The 23,981-nt window shown below is 33.2% G+C and overlaps 1 protein-coding gene across 3 annotated transcripts in view; it reads left to right on the forward strand.

Moving 5' to 3' along the window:
• Window positions 1-648: 648 nt before the first annotated feature.
• Window positions 649-23,981, forward strand: part of LOC114332841 (scavenger receptor class B member 1-like) — a 143,600-nt gene continuing 120,267 nt past the window's right edge. Inside the window, exon 1 of one of the 3 annotated variants that reach the window (XM_050650472.1) lies at window positions 649-771. Coding sequence is in view for 1 of the 3 variants with exons in the window: in XM_050650470.1 (XP_050506427.1) it covers window positions 23,281-23,311 (31 nt within the window). In the remaining 2 variants the exon portion in view is untranslated. Of the gene's footprint in view, window positions 772-23,222; window positions 23,312-23,981 lie in introns of those variants that run through there. The other 2 variants (XM_050650470.1, XM_050650471.1) reach the window with 2 other exon arrangements.

Raw genomic sequence — 23,981 nt, forward strand, 5'->3', positions numbered from 1 at the left:
TCTTAGCTATTGATATTGTCATGCTGTATTGAAAGTTTGTGCCATTCGCTGTAAGTTATCCTCGTTATCGGAGATTAAGATCGCGTCGTCAGCATAACAAAGGATTTTTATTTGTTTTTCTGCCATCTTATAACCTTTTTCAGTACTTTGAATTTTCTCTATGATTTTGTCCATTACTAAATTAAAAAGCAATGGGCCCAAGCTATCCCCTTGTTTGATTCTCGAGTTGATTTCTACTTCCGGTGTTAGTCCATTATCGACTTTCATTCTGGTTTTGTTCTTCATATTGATGTCTTTAATTATCCTTATCATCTTGTTGGGCTTACTTTTCTCCTTTAGCAATCTTAGAACATCTTCTAATCTTACACAATCGAAGGCTTTAGTCAGATCTATAAAGCACATAAATGCAGGTTTATTATATTCCAGTGCTTTCTCAGCAATTTGTCTGGCTATGAATATGGCGTCTATTGTGGACTTATTTTTCTGAAAACCATGTTGTTCCTCACTAATTGTGTATTTTTCATTTATTTTATTGGTAAATATTTTTGCTAAAAGTTAAGGAGTTGTGCTCAGCAAGGTGATGGTACGGTAGTTGGTATGGTCTTTACTGTTTCCTCTCGCTTGCTGTTGCAAAAAATCAAATAAGAATCATTTATCTAACGGGGGCGACGATACAACCTGGACTAATAATGAAAGGTTCGAGGTATAAGGCATTTCTCGCTGAATCACAATGTTCTAAATATATGGTGGGTGTTTTCGAAAACTTTTGAAGTAAGTTTAGATAAAAAAACTGTTAATAGTTTATTAAATAATGATCTAAATACATAGATCTTAATATCCCAATGGTGTATTTATTGCAAAGATTTTGTTAAATAGTTTTGAATGCTGCTAGTTTAAGATTAATGGAGTAACATTTTCGAAAAATCTCATATTAAAATAAGTTTAATTTCATTATTGCTTTTTTAGCAACACATTTTTTAGGCGTTCCTCTAAAAACGATATATAACGAGCGATCCGAGCAAAAAATTATGTGTGTCTTGTTTTAATTTGAATTTGTATCGTTGCGTTGGTTTAAAAATTCATTTTTATTAACATTATAGAACGTAAAAAAATCAGCCAAGACCTTTAACACCGAACTTTAAACAAAATTTAAAAAAATTAACAAAATTATAAGTAACAATAATAAATAAAATCTCACATAATAAATATCATATCTACATAATGTAACTCTTCTTCTCATTGAGTCTATAACATTGTTTAGGACCCATGGAGTATTATTTAATTCTTCAATATGATTCTCAATTCTTTGTCTAAGATCTTCCAAATCCACTACAGTAGCTTTAAAAATCATTTTTTTTTAATTTGGCTACATAAAGAAATCGCAGGGAGTCAAATCATAGGATCGAGGGGGAATATATTAGGCGTATTTAAACTTATGACCCTATTTTCGAAAAGTCATTGAATTCGAGCCCCCTCTTGCTGAAAATATCCTTCTATTAATTCATCATCCATCAATTGACTTATAAATTAAGTAAAAATTTCTTGACGGTATCTTTCGATCGGAATTGATGTATGTGGTTGATCTATAAAAAATGTTCTGACTAATTCGATGTTTTCTTTAATTCGCACTTTGGACATGCCTGTCTCTAGCTTGTGAGTTACGTTTCCCGTTTCTCTATGCCTAAACATCTACATCCAAATGATACAAATAGTTCTGCAAAAGAACGTCACAATTGACGTTGAGAAATTCTTCAACAAACTCTTCAAAAGCATCTCGGTTGGAGTAAACCCATTTTCCGTTAAGGCCATCGGTACATAATTTGCAAATATTTTACGGCTATCCCTACTTTTTCTGTCTTTACACGGAAATTTACGTGTAGTAAAATTCACACTGGTATGGATATTTAACATTACTAGAATGGCATTCTACTTGACAATGCCATCATTAACTTTAAAGAGATGGCTTTTGAATGTTCTTGGATAAATATTATTTGTATAATTGCAAATTATTAATTCAGCTAATAAATGTCATAATTTTTTCACTAACTACACTATAACATAAAATATACTATAACAAAAACTAATACTCAATCGAGAAAAGAGGAAAAGTATTTAAGTGATTTTTTAATAATATATTGTTACTATGGAGCGCTTACAATTTTGAATATCTTTAACAACAAAATACTTGGATCACAGAATATATCCTGATGTATCCTCTGCTTGGATCTTCCACAAATAATAAACAATAATTAACTTTTTATTAAGTTCACGTCTTAAATCAATTATACGCTCTGAGCTTCGCTGGTGTCGCTCCTAGCGGATAACTAATGCAACTTTCACCGGTAATTTTTAAATTTATTATTTAATTGTTATCGCTTAATATTTACAACGCAAAAAAGTAATTAAATTGTAATCGATTTTTTAAAGATTTTGCTAATCATTTTAACGTTCTATTAATGAAATATTAATTTCTTACTTCAGATACTTTCACAATTATCGTGTAGATGGCGCTTAGATTATTGTATAATTACATATTACGAAGTATTAAAAAAACTTAAATTTAGTATTTAAAACGTAAGTATATTTAAGGTAAAAATATACACCACAGCTTTGACCAACTAATATTATTTCCTATTAATGTTTTTAATTTAAATGTTTTAAATTAATCACTTTGAAATTTATGTCAAATTTCCAGTAAAAGCTTACAGACTTGTCACTACTGGCGCTCGCAAATTTTTAATTATCTCCTCTATATACGAGCTCATAGCGTATATTTATTAAATACACTATCAATTTATTTAATCAACAACTCAAAATATTTCCGATGCCATGTCAAATATTTAATACTGTCAGTGTCTTGTCATCATATTCTATTTGACTCAGTGCCGTTGTATGATAAAGATAGCGAATGTTCGATTTGGAAAATATCACCACGGACATGGTGTCCATTTTTTAATTATAAAAAAAACTGATAAATATTTTTAAAAAATTTAAACGCAGAATGAAAGACTAAATTATTATCGAGGGCAGAAAGACCCTTAGAATAAATAAAAAGTTTCTTTTGAATGATATATTTGAAATTAAAAATCACACTACATTTTCTCTTAGTTTTTCACCCCTGTAACTTATTAAAATAAACATTATAGAAGTTTTCAGTGACTTTGTGCCCTCGGTAATAACGTAATCTTTCATTCTGCGTTTAAAATTTTTCAAAAATACTTATTAATTTTCTCAGGATTCGAAACAAATGAACCACCTTTTGAATAGCATTGCAGCCGAAAATACGCACCCATCCCCTTAAATTTGTGTCCATATATAAAATACATTTCGAGCATAGTTCGATTTTGATCATCCGTGAAAACTATTTTTAATAATAATTTTGTTTACAAACTAAAACATGAAAAGTCATATGTAGTTGACGTAAACGGACCCATCAGAGCCCACTATGATGACAATAATTTTGGATCAGTGTGTAGAGATCATTCTTGTCTGAAAAAATTTCTGATTTGGTTTCTTTGCAGATTCCTATTCAAAAATGGGCCCTTGAAGCAAATCTGATGGGTGCTGAGCGAAATTTTTGGGCAGAATTTTTTGTGGGGATTTTTTAACAAATATGAAATATCACCTTTTTTGTCTTAGAAAAATAATTTTATAGATTTTTTGAGAAATTATAAACAAGAAAGGTATCCTATCGTTTTTCTCAAAAATTGATAGTTTTCGAGTTATAGGCGATTTAAAATGTGAAAAATCTGAAAATACGCATTTTCGTGGATTAAAAACTCATATCGAAATTCATATTTTTGAGGTTGCCAAGTAAAAGAAAGTTTTACTTAAATTAAAATTTAAACATTCGTTTTCAAAATTCTGAAGAGTGGTCGGGTGTAATGTTAATTTAGACCGTTGAATTTTAATTGTAAATTATGCATGTCCATCCGATTCTTTTGCCGGGCTCGGCGTGCTCTATTTCAATAATCTCCTATTATTGTCCTCCGGAAAATCTTTTTGTAGGTTTTTTGGGCCATTTTAAGTAAAAAAGGTCTCTTATATAATAGTTTTCGAGTTATAGGAGATTTCAAATCTAAAAATTGGGAGAATATGCATTTTTGACGCTTGAAAACTCATATTATGTATATTATAAAATAAAAAACCGCTAAGCGCCGTAAAAATGAGTGGCGCATACAATATTCCAGCTACAAAAGATCTGATATGAATGTTACGTGGCGCAAAAATGTATTTTAATTTAGATGAAAAACAAAATTTTAGTTTTATTTAAAAATACAAAATATTATGGAAAAATCTTTTAAAATAAAACTAGAATTTGGTTTTGCATCAAAATGAAAATACATTTTGGCGCCACGTAACATTCATATCAGATCTTTTCTAGCTGGAATATTGTATGCGCCACTCATTTTTACGGTGTTTAGCGGTTTTTTATTCTTGTATCAGGAGTTTTTCAAAGTTATTTATAAATTAAATGTATGAAATACAAATAATCTAGTGTCCATTGAATGTACACTAAATTTTTTTTCTATTCGAAATAGATTGAAAAAAATATTGGGATGACCGGTAAATGAACTCGGATTGCCCGTTGCCAGATCAAATTTAGCGTCGTAATCACTACAACTACAGAAACCATTTCGGGAATAATCGTTAATTGGATTAAACTTTTGTAGCTTAATAACTTCTAAACGACTTAACCGATTTTGATCACTAAACATGAGTTTGAAACGTATTGACAAGTAGTATCTGTTGCATCTAAGGTCAAGTATGATAACTGAAGCTATTACAGGAATGATTGAGCTTGAAAAACCGTCTTTTCCCATTGCAAATAAATTTAATCATACCGTTAGATTTGTCTAGAGTCCTTCTACAAACGCTCAGTTATTGGCGCAATTTGTAGGTTGAAATTTTGAGTAATTGTCGAAAAACGAAAATTTTCAAAGTTTAGTTTTTCAGTTTTTCGGCTATACTGAGCCGTGTGTATGTTTGATCCTGACGGCTTAAACACCGTTTGAAAGCTTAACTTAACACCATTGATGTGATAGATTTGCGATTCTCCTGTCTCTTCTTGAACCGAAGATATATACCCAAAAAATATGCCGTTTTGTACCTACCAAGTCCTATAGCTGGCTTATGGGTGGTCAAAAGTCACAAACTACACCGGTTCTGAATCGGTCCTCATCCCCTCTTCAAACACAGGTGTAACTTTTCCACACACATACATACATAATATCCACATTTTCCCATTTTTAAATAAAAATTGAGTCATACTTCTGAGCTCGGTAACTTTTGAATGGTATAACCGATTTTCAAAATTAGACATGCGGTAGAAAGGTAATGATCAGTACTAACAGAAGTAGGAAAGTCGGACTTAAATTTTTGAAATTTTTGGGAGTTTTGGAGAAGAAAACGAAAAACAGACCCTAAATAGGAAGGGCCGTAAAATCCACAACCTTGGACCAAAATGGATGGTTGACATATGAATGGGTGAGTTTTTTCCTGAACTTTAAGATGGATGTTGGCCCAATTTTCAATTCAGTCAGATTTAGAAAATCGAAAATTTCGTGTATATATTATAGTGTCGCGTGTAGGGGGGTTGTGCTCCACTAGCGAGCACTGCCGTTCTCTGGTAATTGTGTAGGGTTATTAAGTACCTAAATTGAAGGTTAAACATTCAATTGTACTATTTAGATGAGTGCCTTATTTCAATGTAATGATTTCAATATGATTGGGCCTTATTTCAATATAAACCGTTGTATTTAATTATTAATAAATATGCTCGTCCACTCGACTTTTAAACCGTGGCTTCGCCCCGCCGCCCGTTCCACTATATGGTGTTTCTCTGTCGTACTATATGATTGCGCTATTTATTTGTCACATTAGTAATTATTGTAAAGTACTCCAGGTTATGGGGTAGCTCCCGTATGAAAAATGTTTCTGATTGGGTTTCTTTAAGGATTCCTGCTAAAAAATGTCTCAAAAGAATGTGCTGGTGAATTTAATAGCACTGCAGTACCTTAATTTAAAAAGCTCTGCCAAATCTACAGGTGGAGATTAAAATAGTTGGAGCATTTCTCGCTGAATCACAATGTTCTAAATATATATGGTGGATGTTTTTTGAAAGGTTAAGTTTTGATAAAAAAACTGAATGATTTAAATAAATCTCAATGTACGCCAGTCACTGGGAGCAAGAATAGGATATTACCTCCGAATTCTATCCTACTGCATGGATTTTAATGAAATTTTGGGCCTAGCCTCTACTTATCTCCTAATTCAAAGTCTACCCTATGCCGATGTGAGCTTTTATCTTGCGGGGTGGTTCCCACCCCTTGTAAGGGGTGGATAATTTTTTGATCAAAATTACCACGGAATTCGCTAGCTAACCTAATTCTAAGTAAAAACTGTTCTATATTTTTTTTTTGAAAACTCAATACCTTTTGAGTTATTCGTGGTTGAAAATTGGCCATTTTTATTGAAACATAATACCATTTCGAACGGTTTTTTGGGAATACCTTAAAAACTGTGCATCTAACTAAAAAAACTATATCAAACATTTTTGTAGGTTATAAAAAAATAAAGAGACACTTGCCTCCATAAATTTTCTAATTATAATACAAAAAGGGATATGGTAGATGAAAATAGTTTTTTTTGGTACATTCTCAAAATGGTGGATTCAACTTGAAATAACAGAGAAACGGTCGATTTTAGGTGTACAATTTTACAAATACCTTTTGTGGTTCTTGAAAGGACCTTTAAAATGAGCTTAAAGGTCCATTACATTAAAACTAAGCGAGATATGCTGCAAACAAAATTGATAACTAATGTATTTAAAAAAAAAATTAGAAGTAATTTTAACCCCCATCCACCAAAATGTAAATGCATCGTTTTCCTTCTACAATACCTTTTATTGTAGTGTTATTTTTATGTTCAAAAAGGTGGACGGGTTTAAAATGGATGGTTTTTGAAAAAAAAAAGATCAAATTATAGAGCGCATTTTAAATTTTCTTAAAAATCTTCCCTTTCCTCCTTGTAACGTGAAAATGATAAGAGATACAGTAATGAAAAACAAAAAGGAAATTTTTATCTGAAAAAACCCACATTTTTGTGTGGTATCTTTTTTTCGTATCTCTTATCATTTTCAAGGTACATGGAGAAAAAGGAAGATTTTTAAAAAAATTTAAAAATGCACTCTATAATTTCATCTTATTTTTTCAAAAACCATTCATTTAAAACCAGTCCAACTTTTTGAACATAGAAATAATGCTATAATAAAAAGTATTGTAGAAGGAAACGATGTATTTAAATTCTGATCGATGAGGGGTTAAATATACTTCTCATTTCTTCTTAAAATACATTAATCATCTACTTTTTTGCAGAATATCTCACTTAGTTTGAATGCAATCGACATTTAGTATTTCTCATTTTAAAGGCCTTTTCAAGCACTTTTCAAGGCCTTTTACAAAAGTTATTAGTATCATTATATACCTAAAATTGACCGTTTCTCTTTTATTTCAAGTTGAATGCACCGATTTGAGCATCCAGCAAAAAAAACAAACTCTTCTTACCTACCATATCCCTCTTTGTATTTTAACTAAAAGATTTATAAAGGAACGAATCTCTTTGTTTTTTTATAACTTACAGAAATATTTTATACAGTTTTTTTGTTTGATGCATGGTTTTTAAGGTATTCGCAAAAATCCGTCCGAAAAGGTGTCATTTTTCAATGGAAAATACCAATTTTCGACCGCGAATAACACAAAAAGTATTGAGTTTTCAAAAAATAAATATAGAAAAGTTTTTGCTTAAAATTAGGTTCTCTAGCCTCTTCCGTAGCTATTTTAACCAAAACATTTTTCACCCCCGAGAAGGGGTGGGAACCACCCACAAGAGAAAAGCGCACATCGGCATAGGGTAGACTTTGTTTCTTGAGCTATTCCCTACTTACTTTGAACATATCAAGTAAATCTATGTAGTAGGATGGAATTCGGAGCCAAATACCCTCATTGACTGCCCTAATAAGTATCTTAAAGTTTTATTTGTGGAAAAGTAAAGAAGTAACATTTTTGAAAAAATGTCGAATCTTTTAGCTTACATAATATTTTTTTATATAAATTAACGCCACGGGGGCGCTACAGCCTCTGCCTCATCGCGCATTTCGATCTTCCCCTTTTTCGGTCGGTCCATTATTTCTCATTATCTTTCATTCTCATTATATGCCCGTATAATAAAAGTTTTTTGGATTCTCTTGTATCTACGTCTACGGTATTGCAAATCCTTCTTGCTTTTCTTCTTATTTTTGAAGTTATAGTTCTTTACGATCGAGGGTGAAATTTTATACTTACCTGGCGCATGCGCAGACAGACAGTATGTAGTTCGTTGCTAATCTTTCAAATTATGTATGTATCAGCGCAAATAAGTCATTAAAAGAATATATTAGTGTTTTTACTAAATGTATTATTTATTATAATTTTTGTCTTTGGATTTGTCTTCCTCGGGAATAAAATATTTTATAATAATAGTAAGTATATTTACTTTAAATTTTAAATTATTATTATACCTCACTTGGTCAGTATGTATGAGAAATCTTGTAAGCTGTCAAAGCAAAAGGGGTTTAGCTCGGTGGTAGCGCGTTTGACCGGAGATCGAGGGGTCCCTGGTTCAATTCCGTGTGTTATCTAACTTTTTTTTATTTTTAGTATTGTTTTAGTAAACATTTTTGAAAAGTAGTAAGTAAAAATTAGTTTAACCTTTAAATGCAAATAACCTGTTGAAAGTATATTTATTTCGTTGAAATCATAAACAGAAGTATAACTTCTTACGTGCGTACAAAGTACACACACATTCTTTTTCTCATTTGGGATGTAATCAAGTCGTGGATATCCGACACGCTCTTCTTAGATAGTCCATTTCTACTACTTTCAGGTTTTTCTTCTCTTTCATTGCCATTTTCAACGTACGTTAAAATTAGTTCTACAACCGACATGGAGATTGTCATTTTTTCGTAAACTAATTTTCGGAGACCAAAATATCAAGCTTGTACCACATTTCGGCCCTGTTGGATTTTCTGCTGAATGTTCCGTTTTGATGTTCCATTCTTCGCTATCACTGTTCCTAGTTATTTAAATTATTCGCATTTTTTTTATGTCTCTAATCGACAGTTGTGTGTCTCTATCTTCGTCTTTTATTGTAAGATATTCCCTTTGGTTTATATTAATTGTTACTTCCCAATTTTTGTGTTCTACGTTTAACTTTCGAATCATATAACATTTGGTCAACTTTCTCATCGTTTGACCTAATCACTAGATCGTCTGCGAAGAATATATTTGGTATGTACTTGTTTCCAAATTCCATTCCTATTCGCCTATTCCTGGGCATTTTCTACTCCAGTTTTTTAATACTACCTGAATATAGATTTTGAATAAAGTTGGGGACCATGAACATCCTTATCTTAAGCCCTTTGTGACAAGAAATGCGTCTGGAATTTTATTCCCGATTTTAATGGCATTTTTACGTACGTTTTCGCTATACCATTGATTTATGCATTACTTAAGCCTGTCTTCGTCAATATTTCAAATATTTTTTAAGTGTACTATATCATAGGCCTTCTCTAAGTCAACAAACAATAAATGAGTCGGTAAATATCTGGCTGTTATTTTGTCGATAATTTGTTGAAGTTCAAATATACTTATTATCAACACCAGATCTGCCCAGAACGGAGTCCACTCTGATCTACATACTATTTCCGCATATTGGTTTTCGATCCGTTCTTTTATCAATCGACCGTCCAAGCTCTCCAAAGAGCTAATAATGCTTATACCTCTGTAATTTTTATACGCCAAACTCCAATTGTCTGGAATATCTTGTTAAATTCAGCAGTTATTAAAGATCTCCGCTAACAATTCTATTAGTATTAACGATCAGAGTTTAATTAACTCAATGGGGATGTTTCCAGGTCCTATGGCTTTTCAGTTTTTCATTTATCTTTCGTCTTATCTCATCCAGACTGACTGGCGGTATTTGGTCTATTGGATCTGTTCCAATGTCTCTGTAATTTATTACATAAGGTGGCCTTCCTTCGGTCAATAGGGATTTGAGGTATTCTTCCCATTTTGACATACTTATGGGGCTTATCCCGCCTGTTCCTTTGTGATTTTTTCCAGGTTTTGCACAAACTTATATGCTTCAGAGTCATCATCATCAATAATGCTATAGCCCTATGAAAGATCCTCGACCTTACCAAGTCTATTATGCCAGTCAGTCCTATCCATTGCCAGCCGTTGCCAGTTTCTACACCATCCTTCCATCTAAGTTTTGGCCTACCCATATTTCTACTTCCAACAAACAGGATTATTTTAGAAGGGTTGTTATGCTTTGATCTTGCTAGGTGTCCTACCCATCTTAGTCTTCCTATTTTTATGAGAGATACTACGTCTTTACCACCAAATATATATGTTTATATCTGTGGTATATCTCGTAGTTGTACCTCCTCCTCCAAATACCATGTTCACAGATGCCACCGAATATTGCTCTCAGGATCCTTCGTTCAAATATAAGCAGAAGGTTTTCATCTGCCTTGGAGATTTTCCATGTCTCCGATCCATATGTCAACACTGGTTGTATAAGGGTTCTGTATATGGTTATTTTTGTTTTTTTGGCTTAAGTTTCTGCTTCTCATATGTCTACTCAGTCCAAAATAGCATTTGTTCGCTAGGATTATCCTTCGCTTGATTTCTTCCGTCACGACGTTCTCCTTGGTGATCAGGGAGCCTAAGTATGTGAATTTATCCACCACTTCAAAGGTAGAGTTATCAACAGTGAATTGGTGACCGATGTTTCTGGCTCTATTGTTGGGTGTTGATGCCATCACCTTAGTTTTCTCCTCGTTTACTTTCAGGCCCATATTTTTTGAGGCATTTGAGAAGGTGGTATACATTTCTTCTAGTTGTTGTGCGGGCAACTAGGTCCACGTCATCTGCATATGCCAAAATTTGGGATGATTTATTAAAAATATTTCCTCTGTTGTCTATTCGGGCATCTCTGACCGCCTATTCCAGTGCTATGTTGAAGAAGAGACACGCCAGCGCATCTCCCTGTCGCAGCCCAACATTCGTTTCAAACGCCTGTGATTGTTCGGTGGTTCGCCCTGTATTTCGACTTTGCAAACAACTTTACGCATTGCAGCCTTAACCAATCTTATCAGATACTCGAGTTCCACCATGATTTTATGATAAATATTAAAATCATTATCCTTTGTTTGTCGATCGGACAGCTCAGTGGGACTAGCGGCTGACCGCCACTTCACTTCGACGTGAGGTATATGAGTTCGAGCCCAGCCAGGTCATCGGAAAACAAAAAGGCTAACGCGTCAGTTTAAAATTCTAAATATGAATCTGGCGCTTAGACTGGAATATGTGGGCGTCTGATCGGCCTATGAAGGAGCCGTACAGCAAGGGATAAGGGCTTGCGGCTCGGTGATACTCCCCCATAGATCCCTACCGGAAGGGCGTTAACGCCTAAAATACCGGTGTATACATACATCCTTTGTTTAAAATTGATAATTAATAAGAGTGTTAAAGACCATATTAAAATGTAAATTTCATTTCATTTTTAAGCATTCCTCTACGAAAGATATAATAAATATGTTGGTGATAAAGTTGAAATGGAACATGGAAATGTTTATCAGATTGTTGTAATAACATTTTTATATAAAATAACAGTAACTGAGAAAAGTAATTGCTCTAAACAGATCTGATAAGTGGTCTGTAAAAAAATGATCTTGTTGGAAGATTGTCTTCTTGAAGGATGATACTTCTTCTACCGATTGATGATTTATCTCTTGCTAGTTAGATCACATGTGTCTAGTCCACTCTGCTTATGTGGTTACTGATTTTTTTTCTATGTAGTGTCCATTCGTTTATACCTACACTGTACGTTAAATTTTCTTTTAATGTCTTCACTCATCTTTCAATCTGTCAGCGTATTTCCTGTATTTCTTCTCACTACTCTCATCTCTGCCGTTTCCATAAGTCTTTGTATTCTGGGTAAATCTGGTCTTGTTTCTAATGTACCTACATATCATTATTGGTCTTATTCTGGCTTTATAAATTCTTGACTTCATCTCAGTGTTAATATGCCGGTTTCCCCATATAGTATTATTAAGGCATCCTGTGAGTCTATTTGCTTTTTGTACTCGATTTCTCATTTATTTGTCTAGGTCTCTATAGCTGGAAAGTGTAATTCCAAGGAATTTTATTACCATTACCTGTTCAATACTGAGGTTATCAATTTCTGTTTTACATCTGAATGGTTCTTTACTGATTACTATTGTTTGAGTTGTCCGAGATTAAATTGTCATATTGAATTCATTTGCTTAAGTTATATCTGTGGACTAATCTTTGCAGACTGTCTTTATCTTGGGCTGTCAATATTGCGTCGTCTACGTAACAGAGTATTTTTAGATCTTTGTTTCCCATTCTGTATCCTATTTATTTATTTAGCGTATGGCTTAAGTACATCACAGAATACATTTAGATTTATGCATTATTCAATGCATCACAAACAGATGTCCAATTTTTTTATATATTCGATTGACCCTTCGGTTGCCATTACAAAGTCTATAGGGTCGCCTGTGTATGCTCTGCGTGGGCAGTCCTGAACAATGTCACTGATCGTCTGTCTTGCAGCGCCGCAGTCAAAAGAAGGCGAGGGGGGTTTACCCCATCTGTAGAGGGAGTCGGCGCATCTTCCACAGTTTGTTCGAATTCGATTAAGGGCTGCCCAAATCTTACGGGGACGTTTAAATTCGCCAGGCTTCCCTATGATGTCCGGTAGACTATGGTAATGCGGATCTGTCCTACTTTCCCCATCTTCTCTCCATCGGGTATTTAAGTCAAAGTTGGATTGCTGCAGCGCTTGAGCAGATTATAGAGGGGGTAACCTGGATCGAATACGGTTTCCAAGAATATCGGAGATGTCGTTGTGGACTAGAAGCTGGCGACTGTCCATTATTTTGTTATATTCTTTAACCAATGCATGTTCGCGGCGTAGGTAGGTTGGGTGGTGCTATATTACTAAGGGTAGGTAGCCACACTGTAGGGGTGAACTTAATTATGCCTGTTATCATACGCATAGCACGGTTTAGTTGGGTGTCGACCAGGTGGGTATGCCTGCTATTTAGCCACACTGAAGCACAGTATTCTGCCACCGGATATATCAGGCCAAGAGCAGAGGATCTTAATGTTGATGCTGTGGACCCCCATGTAGTGCCGCAGAGTTTCTGTATTATATTGTTGCGTGTTTTCAATTTTGCTGCTGTTTTCGTCGGGTGTTCTCTGAATGTGAGCGTTCTGTCTAGAGTAACCCCAAGGTATTTCGGGTATTTATTGTGTTTTAACAGCTTGTTATTAAAATACACTCGCAATTCTCTGTTTGCCAGCTTGTTGTTGAGGTGAAAAGCTGATACTTCAGTTTTTGTAGTACTTGGCTGTAGTCTCCATTTCTTAAGGTATTCGCTGAGGATGGAAAAGTCATTCATGAGAGTGATTTCTGTAGTTTCTAAAGATTGGTGGCTTGTTGCAAGGGTCCAGTCGTCAGCATATCCAAACTTCCGAGATTCGGTTTCAGGCATGTCAGCAATATAGAGGCTGAAAAGTAAAGGGGCAAGGACAAAACCCTGTGGAAGCCCATTGTTAAGTTTCATCTGTCTACTCGTCTCCTTTCCCATTATAACCTGGAAGGCTCTGTTTGTCAGCATGTTGTCAATGAGGTTAATTATCTTTCTGCAGGGGATAATACGGGCCAGTTTATATATTATTCCCTGTTTCCAAACAGTATCATATGCTGCTGTTAGATCTATAAATACTGTTGCTGTCTTTTATTTCTTTTGAAAACTAGTTTCTATAAAAGTTGTTAATGACAGCACTTGGTCCGTACAGCTTCGATGAGGACGGAAGCCAGATTGTTCAATGGGGAAATTTTCTAGTATCCTGTGACTAATTCTGTTTAGGAGAAGCTTTTCTAATAGTTTATATACCATGCTGAGTACAGCTATGGGGCGGTAGTTTTCTGGCAATTATCTTTGTTCGCTTAAGTGAGAAAGGAATGTTACCTGACTGAAGTATATCATTAAAGAACATTGCAAGCCACTGTTTCGTGTATGCACCACTGTGTATCAAGAAGTCTGGATGGATACCATCAAACCCAGGTGCTTTACCTGATTTCATTTCTTTCAGCGCATGTGTGATTTCAGAAATAAGTATTCTTGCTGAATATTTGGAGTTCGTTCTGTTCATTTGTTTTAATGTCCTTAAGTCTCTTTTCACGTTGGTAGTATGTGTTCGATCTCATGGAGCTCTGGATAGAGATACTATATGGGAGGCAACCTTGTTAGGAGACATTTTAGACTCTCTGGATTCCAGCTGGTTAGCTCCTCCAATTTTCCGCAACAGGGACCATGCCTGCCGGCTTGATTTTTTGAAGTCAAAGTTTTCGACAGTCTTTATCCATTTTTGGCGTCTAGCTGTATCGATGTTGTGTAAAAGCTCATCGGCTATTTCTCGGTCACCACTTTCGAGAAACTTCGTGTATAAGTCTTTACATGTTTCAGTTTATCCGGGCACATATTCTTTGCAATACCCCTTAGGGATGGTTTCCTTGGCAGCGCTTATTACTGCACCCACAAACCTCTCATAATGTTTGCTGGTTGGAGGGACCCAGCTCAAGGTCCGGTCTAGTTGTTCAGAGAACTTCTTCCAGTTTGCTTTTCTAAGATTCCACCTGGGTCGAGGATATGATCTAATTATTGGAATTGATATTCCGATGGTGATAAGCACAGGACGATGTTGAGTATGTGGGAAGTCTGAAAGGACACTTCTCGCAGTTGTTAGTGGTCTGTCATTGGTATCTTTTGAGACAAAACATAGGTCTGGGTTATATTCTTTTCTCCATGCAGCTGATTTAAATGTTCCTCTGTCTTTGGCATCAAAAACTAGATATGTGTTTTGCTCTTCGGACCTTTCTACTAGTGCCTCCCCATTTTTATCATTCGTGGTGTACTTCCACATTCCGTGGTGGCTGTTGAAGTCGCCGATGTATATAGTTGGATGTGGATGAGTCTTTAGCACTTCTGGGTTCCATGTAGTGGCTGGAGGTTTGTATATGTTAACTACGGTAATATCTCCAATCTTGGTGACTACTTCATGTATATTATTTTCATTCTGTATCCTATTCCTTTGTTGATGCTTTTGCTGCCTTTGAAGCATCGTTTATAGCTGCAATATTGTCGGGATAATTTAAGGGCATAGACGCAAAATGTCACTTAAAAATGTGTTTTACATGCATTCATTTTTTTTAATCATGACAAAACTAATAAATATTTTTGAAAAATTTAAACGTAAAATGAATTACTACCGAGGGCCGAAATTACCTTAGAATAACCAAACAGTTTCTTTTGTATGGGATATTTTAAATTAAAAAACACACTAAATTTTCTCTTTTTTTTCACCCCCACAACTTATTGCAATAAACATTATAGAAGTTTTCAGGGACTTTTAGCCCTCGGTAATAATGCAATTTTTCATTCTTCTTCTTCTTCCTTCTTGTATGTAGGCTTTAAAACCTATTTCTTCTTCAATATTAGCCTCCTAAATCGTTTAAGTTATCGCACCATCTTTTTCTTGGTCTGCCAATACTCCTTCGTCAATTTGGTGACTTATCTCGTGCTATTCGTACTATCCTATCCTCTGCCATTCTACTAATGTGTTCGTTCCACTTCTGTTTCCGTTTTTTCACCCATCCATTTATGTCTTTTATATTGCATGATCTTCTTATGTTTTCGCTTCTCTCCCTATCCAACAGACTTTTCCCTGATATTCGTCGGAGTATTTTTAATTATGTTGTTTCTAGTAGTCGTCTCGTTTTAGATGGATCAGATCTTGTCTCCGCCGTGTATGTTAATATGAGTCTAATTGCTGCTTTATAAATTCTTGCTATTGTGTCTTGTCTTAGTTGTTTGTTCTTCCAGATTGTGTCATTAAGAGATCCCGCCGCTTTACTTCCTTTTAAGCTTTGTTGTCGTACTTCCTCTTCAACATCTCTGTAACTGGTTATATCTATTCCCAGATATCTAAACCTTGCTTCCTGCTTTATTATTTTCCCATCAATTTCGATTTTACATCGTAGTGGGAATTTAGATGTTGTCATACATTTGGTTTTTTCTGCTGATATTATCATATTGTATTTCTTGGCTGTTTTTAAGTGTAAATCACTAAATAAAATGTGGCTCGTTACTGAGTTACAGGGTGTTTTATGTAAAAATTCAATAACTATTGTTACTCATTACTTTAAAACTGCTTGAAATATCCTTGTGATACTTGGCAGAAAGTGTGAGTATTATAGACCCTACGAAATTATAATAAACAAATGTTTCTGGCTACGACCAAAGGCGTACGACGGAGGAGCGTGTATGTTTGACCCTTCCCAAATTCTACGCCACTGGCAGAAATTTCTATTTTAGTGCAATTTTTTGATTCTCCAATACTTTCTATGTAAATAATATATTCTTCGTTAGTAACGATAAAGTCATTAGCTTACGAGATCTTTCAAGTTAAAAGTGAAACGACATAGCTAATTTGATTGAGGTGTTGTGCCCCTTCATTTTTAACTTCAAATATCTCGAAAATAAGCATGTTATCGTTACAAATGAAGAGTATATTATTTACAGAGAAAGTATTGGAAAATCTAAAAATTATGCTAAAATAGCTATTCTGTTTTCGAAATATTTGAAGTTAAAAATGAAGGGGCACGACACATTAAATCAAAATAGCTACGCCGTTTGATTCTCAACTTCAAATATCTCGAAAACGAATGACGTTATCGTTACTAAGAAAGAGGGTATTATTTACAGAGGGATTATTGGTGAATCCAAATATTGCACTAAAATCGCAATTTCGTCAGTGGCGTAGACTTTGGTAGGGGTTAACCATTTATTATCCCCTGTCGTACGCCTGTGGTAGTAGCTAGAAACGTTTGTTTATTATAATTTCGTAGAGTGTACAGTACCTACACTTAGTATGACGAGGATATTTTAAACAGTTTTAAAGTACTGGGTAAAAAAATTATTAAATTTTTAAATAAAACATCCTGTACCTCAGTAATGAGCCACATTTTATTTAAGTGATTTGGATTAAATCGTAATATTTTAAGGTCTAGAATCTACACCTCAGAGATTGGACATTCTGAATGAATCACTCTGTATAATTATTATTTTGTATAAAATTTGGAATATAGTATTTAGGTGGCATACGAAATTTCAATTTTTATTCATTACTATAAACTCATAAAAAACTCGTACGTCAACTACTTACATATTAAAAAGTTGTACTCATTTATTAATAAACCCACTGCAACCGTAAAATATATGGCTAGATGCCATGATCTGATTCGATCATTTAGTGTGTCACAGTAGAATCCTTCATAATGTTGACAGGTGTGAATATTAAATTATATAGCTGGTCACTATCCCTTAGGAATTGCCGGTTTATATTTACAAACTGAAATTGATCTCCCACCTGACTTTTATTGAATCAAATTGATATTTTTGGTATTAGTATATGAGGTGAGACCGCTCCCGTCTGAAAAAATTTCTGATTGGGTTTCTTTGTGTATTCCTATTTAAAAATGTCCCCTTTAAACAAATCTGAAGGGTGCCGGGTGGAATTTTTGGGCAGAAATTGTTTAAACAATTTTTTTAAACAAATACAAAAGATCACCTTTTTTGCTCTGCAACATATATTTTTATGTATTTTCGGTCATTATAAACAGGAAAGGTATCTTGTAATTTTTCTTAAAAATTGATAGTTTTTGAGTTATAGGCGATTTAAAATCTGAAAAATGCAAAAATACGCATTTTCGAGACTTAAAAACTCATATTCAAATTAGTATTTTTGATGTTGTAAGATACTTAAATTGAAGATTAAACATTCAGCTTCAAGATTCTGAAGAGTGATCGTGTCTAACCTTAATTTATACCGTTGTTTTTTAATTCTTAAATATGCGTGTTTATCCGATTTTTTTGCCGGTGCGGCGCGCTCTGTTTCAAAAATCTCCTATTTTCCTCGGAAAAATATTTTTTCTAGATTCTTTGGGATGTTCTAAATAAAATAAGTTTCTTGACATTTTTCTCAAAAGTTAATAGTTTTAAAGTGATAAGCGATTTAAAATCTGAAAAATGCCAAAAAACGCATTTTTGGATTTTAAATCTTTTATAACTTTAAAACTGTTAACTTTTGAGAAAAATGTAAAGAAACTTATTTTATTTAGAATGTCCCAAGGAATCTAGAAAAAATATTTTTCGGAGGAAAATTGGAGATTTTTAAAATAAAGCGCGCCGCACCGGCAAAAAAATCGGATGGACATGCATATTTAACAATTTAAAAAAACGGCTTAAATTAAAGTTAGACGCAATCACTCTTAAGAATCTTGAAGCAGAATGTTTAAACTTCAATTTAAGTATCTGGCAACCTCAAAAATACTAATTTAAATATGAGTTTTAAGCCTCTAAAATTCGCATTTTTCAGATTTTAAATCGCCTATAACTCGAAAACTATCAATTTTTTATAAAATTTAAAAGATACCTTTCTTGTTTAGAATGACCCTCAAAACTTAAAAATATATGTTGCGGAGCAAAAAAACGTGATCTTTTGTATTTGTTTAAAAAAAATGTTTAAACAATTTCTGCCCAAAAATTCCGCCCGGCACCCTTCAAATTTGTTTAAAGGGGACATTTTTTAATAGGAATCCACAAAGAAACCGAATCAGAAATTTTTCCAGACGGGAGCGGTCTCACCACATGGACTATATAGGTTATTTCACCGTTCTTGATACGTTATCATATTATATGAATAAAATTGCTTTATTCCTCACACATAAACTTTCCGTTTGAAATTTTTTTTACTTCGTACAAATTTTTTTTAGATTCTTTGGGTCATTATGAGCAAAAAAGGTCCTTTGTAATTTTTCCCTAAAATTAATTATTATTGTCGAGTTATACGCAATTATAAGTTTGAAAAACGCGAAAATAGCCATTATCAAGACAATGATTCGGTTAAAAATTATTATTATTATGAAAGTCAGAGAGTGACTAAATCAAAGTTTAAAGCCCCCTACATGATCCTGAAAAAATTTGTGTCATTAGTTTATTACCAAGTGGTTATTTTTAATTAATAACAATAAGCGCTAACAGCGTATTGAGGCGGCTGTCAATGTGAGTGCGATTAAGATGCACAATTGGAATGCCGGAATGTAGTCCAGGAACCGAAGCTTTTCACCTCGCAATTTTTACAGAATGGATCGATTTCCTTGAAAATTTGAGAAAAAGTAGTGGATAGTCAAAGGATCAAAATCTATATGATGCCGAAAGGCGCTTCTACGATGGGGGCGGTTGCCACCCCATCTCGGGGGTGGAATTTTTTTTAGGTCCACAAAAGTTGATAAAACATTCATTTTAAGCAAAAAATGTTCTATACATTTTTTGATAAAATTAATAATGTTCGATTTATTCGCTACCGAAGGTGTTAGTTTTATATCGAAAAAATCAATGTTTTTCAATAACCATTCACTCAATTATTGCCGTAGAATTTTTTTTCAAACCAATTTCTTGGGAATTAAATAACCTATAATTTCATATTTAAACATTTTTCCGTATCTCTGATTCTAATTTTTCTATTCTGAAGAAAATGGCATTTTTTACCAAACTACAAAAATTCGTTATTCGCTTTTAACTCCAGGTTTTAGTACTAATCTTTCTAAGGCAGTCAACTTTCTAGAATCTATTAATAATACATAAATAAAGAGGAATGAATAAGGCCAATGACTAAAACCAACGCTAACTTACATTATTAGGCTTCCAATTGGATTTCTCCTTTTTTTCAAAAAATATACAGTCGGAAAAATAAAAGAATACCCATGAACGATCACATCAATCACTTATTTTGTATTTGCTGTCTTTTCCTATAACAAACGTTTGTTATTTATAGAAAAGACAGCAAATACAAAATAAGTGATTGATGTGATCGTTCATGGGTATTCTTTCATTTTTCCGACTGTATTGATTTTTTATCCGTAACTTTTTTATTGTTTATCTTAGAAAGTTTGTTAAAAAAGGATTTTGTAGGTTTTTATAAGTTCTATAAGGCTATTAATATTAAATTCTTTTAAAATTCTCAGTCGCAAAAAGAGGTTGTTAAAGGGTTGGTAAAGGTGGTTTTTGCATGTTATTACAAGTTTTAATTATTAATAGCTCACTCAATTTTTGCGCCGTAGAAAAAATTTTATAAGTTTTAATTATTATTGGCTCACTCAATTTTGCGCCTTAGAAAAAATTTTTGCAAGCCATGTGCTTGGCATTTAAATAAGCTACAATTTCTTCAACATTTTTTTCGTATCTCTGATGCTAATCTGTCTATTCTGAAGAAAAGGGCATTTTTACCAAACTACAAAAATTCGTTATTCGCTTTTAACGCCATTTTTTCAAAAACTGATCATTCTAAGCCAGTCAAACTTCTAGAACCTATTAATAATACATAAATAAAGAAGACCAAATATGATAAATGACTAATTTTAATTAGGGTGGTGATTAGGGGGTGGTTTCCAATCACTTTTTTGCTTAAAAACACAGGGACTGACATTCTTTTCATTATAAGTCACTTAATTTTTGAGCTAGAGGCTTTTTTTATTTTTATTTCTGAAGATAGATATTTTTAAATACTTTAAATTAGTTTGAACAAGTTATTCTCTAAAAATGCATAGTTTTCCTGTCTTTTGACTTTGAAACTACAATATTTAGCATTTGACGAAGAAGAGCTAAATAATAAAGTATAGCTCGATTACTATTGGTCCTAAAGAAAATTTAAACAACGGTTTTGTTTACTTTTTCAAAAGGTACATTTTTGTTAAGCAAAGTTGTTTTGATAAAACGAAAACTTTTGAAGTTATTAGCAGAAAACTGATTAAAAACATTGATTTTTTCGATATAAAACTAACACTTTCGATAGCGAAGAAATCGAAAACTATTAATTTTGTCAAAAAAATGTATAAAACGATTTTCACTTAGAATAAATGTTGTTACCAATTTTTGCGGTTAAAATATAATTAAAAATTTCCACCCCCGAGATGGTGTGGCAACCACCCCCATGGTATATATATATTCGTATGAACTTTACACATTGCTAAAACATACAATAGATTGTAAGAATATAAATGAAAACATTAAAGGCGGATATTGCTACTGTGGAGCCATACCCCCATGGTAAAAGCGCCTTTCGGCATCGTATAGATTTTGATCGTTAGACTATCCACTACTTATTCTGAAATTTTCAAGCAAATCGATCCATTCTGTAAAAATTGCGAGATTTTAAGCTTCATTACTTGGAATAATGGTGCATCTCTTTGGCACTCACACTGACGCGACGCGACGGCCGTCTCAATCTGTTAACGCTCATTGATGATAATTAAAACTAACAGCTTAGTAATAAATTAATGACACAAATTTCTTCAGGATCGTGTAGGGGGGATTTAAACGCTGATTTGGTCAATTTCTAACTTTCATAATAATAATTTTTAACCGAGTTATTAAGCTTTTCGCGTTTTTCAAATTTTAAATCGCGTATACCTCGACGACCGTCAATTTTAGAGAAAAATCACAAGAGACCTTTTTTGTTAATAATTACCCGAAGAATGAAAAAAAAATAGTACAAAGTAAAAAAAAAAGATTTTTCGAATTTGTTTAAAAAAAATTGTTTAATCAATTTTCCTATCGCGGCACCTCCCGGCACCCTTTGGATATGTTATAAGGACCTCTTTTTGAGTAAGTTTGTGCAAAAAAAAAAACGAATCGGAATAATTTGCCTAACGGGGTGACGATAGCGCCTGGTCTATCATGTCTGCTCACAGCATACCCATAACTGAAATACCGGAAATATTGGATTTTATTTAGACGGTAAATTCGAATTGTACCAAGAATTTTATTGTAGCACGTACCAATGTACCCCACCCTACCCTACATGGTTCTAGAAGTAAAATTTAGATTTTAGACGTTTCTATCTCAGTTATTTTTTATCCTAAAAAAATAATGAGAAAAGCAAAATATGTGTTAAAGAAAAAACTAAAATTTGGTTCTCTATCACTTTTTACGTATATCGTGTATTTTAAGAGATATTTATCAAAAGATAATGATAATTACAAGAATTTGAAAAATTCTTATTTCTCTAAATCACATTTTTTTTTTCAAAAATATGCATTCTAAACCGGTCAAAATTTTTGAGGTCATTACTTATGCTAAAATAAAGAAAGTTTTATAGGGATTACTCTATATTTTAATTTTTGTGCAAATGACGTATGTTATATTTTTCACTCTTTCCTAAAACATTAGAAAGGGTTCTCTTATCTTCATCATAACTTGCTTAGTTTTTATGCTATCAACTTTTCCCTGAGCTCATTTGATAGGTAGTCCTGAGTTGTTGACAAGAGTTTAGTAGGCAAATTTTATGAAATGTATCGTTTTCTCGTTATCTAAGCTTGAATACTTAGATTTGAGATTTGAGTATTCACCAAAAAAACTATAATACATAAATGGTTTTTCAGGTAAGAAATTTATTCGATTTTTTATTGTATCTACAATTGTGTTTATGATTACTTTTTTGTTTTGTTATATTATACTTATTTGTATTACATTGGCAATATAACATTTTAAAGAAATGATCCAGATACGGAAAGTACCTAAGTATATAAGTACTGGTGCAATTAGATGAGATTGCTCCACTGCAGCCTTAGAAGTTTTACTAGACCTTCCCCCACTACATAAACTTGTATGAAGAATCCATCTAGAAAGTGGTTTTTTGGACAAATATACAGGCTCAGCGTCCAAAATTTGTTGATCCACTGGACATCTGGGGATTCACGCAGTTGCAACAACAGGATGTCTAACTCATTCTAAATGAATACTGTTCTTTATCAAAATAAAAATAAAAAACCTCATAAAAATTTCTAATAATATTTTTAAATGCTATGTGCTTTTCTCTTAATTACCAATAATAAAAATTTAAAGATACATTAATAGTTACTAATTAATATAAATTATTATTATTTATAAAAAAAATTAGTACTAATAAAAAACTGTATTTAAAACTTGGATTATATAAATATACAAACTAAGATTATTTAATTAAATCAGCCATTAACAAGTTTTAATTTTACATAAACGCGGTTCTCCTATTGATAAAATATATGATGTCCAAAATTATTATACATCGTACTGGTAAGTAAGTCAATTTTTAAGTTTTATTAATAAGTCTGGATCCCGCGTATGAAAAAAAAGTTCATTAATAGCAAGCTGAAAATTTGTTAATAGCTTAAAGATGTCTAGTCGGACAAACTTCGATATATGGGAACACTGGAACAGGGGAAGTTTTAATTGTGGAACAGGTTAAAAATTTGGAACGGTCAGACCACCAAAACGTCACAGCTGCTGTTTTCTTTAATACTTCCCTGAAAGTTTTCCATCTTTCTTCCATTGTTCATGTTTCTTTTTAGGACTCTATCTGCCTCAATTTTTTATTGGTTTCCTTCTTGTAAAGTTCTCTCACACGTTCTATCTTTAGTTTGTTTACTTTTAGTTTCTTGTACTCTTTTCTTTCCACCTCCTCTATTTTTTCATCCTTCAGTTTTGCAGTGACAAGCCTGTGTTGTGTGGACAGCTCCGGCTCTTTCTCCGTTAAGATATTTTGTATGTTTTGTTCCAAATTTCTCGTATATACTATATAGTCGATTAAGCTCTTTGCATTTCTATCTTCAGCCACAAATGTATATTTGTCTTCAATGGTTTGTTCACTGAATGTGTTTCCTATTATCAGGTCATTCGTTGGGCAGAATTCTAGGATTTTAATTCCATTTCTATTTAATGTTTCTTCCCGATATTGTCCAATACA

The sequence above is a fragment of the Diabrotica virgifera genome, chromosome 5, assembly GCF_917563875.1.
Source record: "Diabrotica virgifera virgifera chromosome 5, PGI_DIABVI_V3a".
Classification (NCBI taxonomy): domain Eukaryota; kingdom Metazoa; phylum Arthropoda; class Insecta; order Coleoptera; family Chrysomelidae; genus Diabrotica; species Diabrotica virgifera.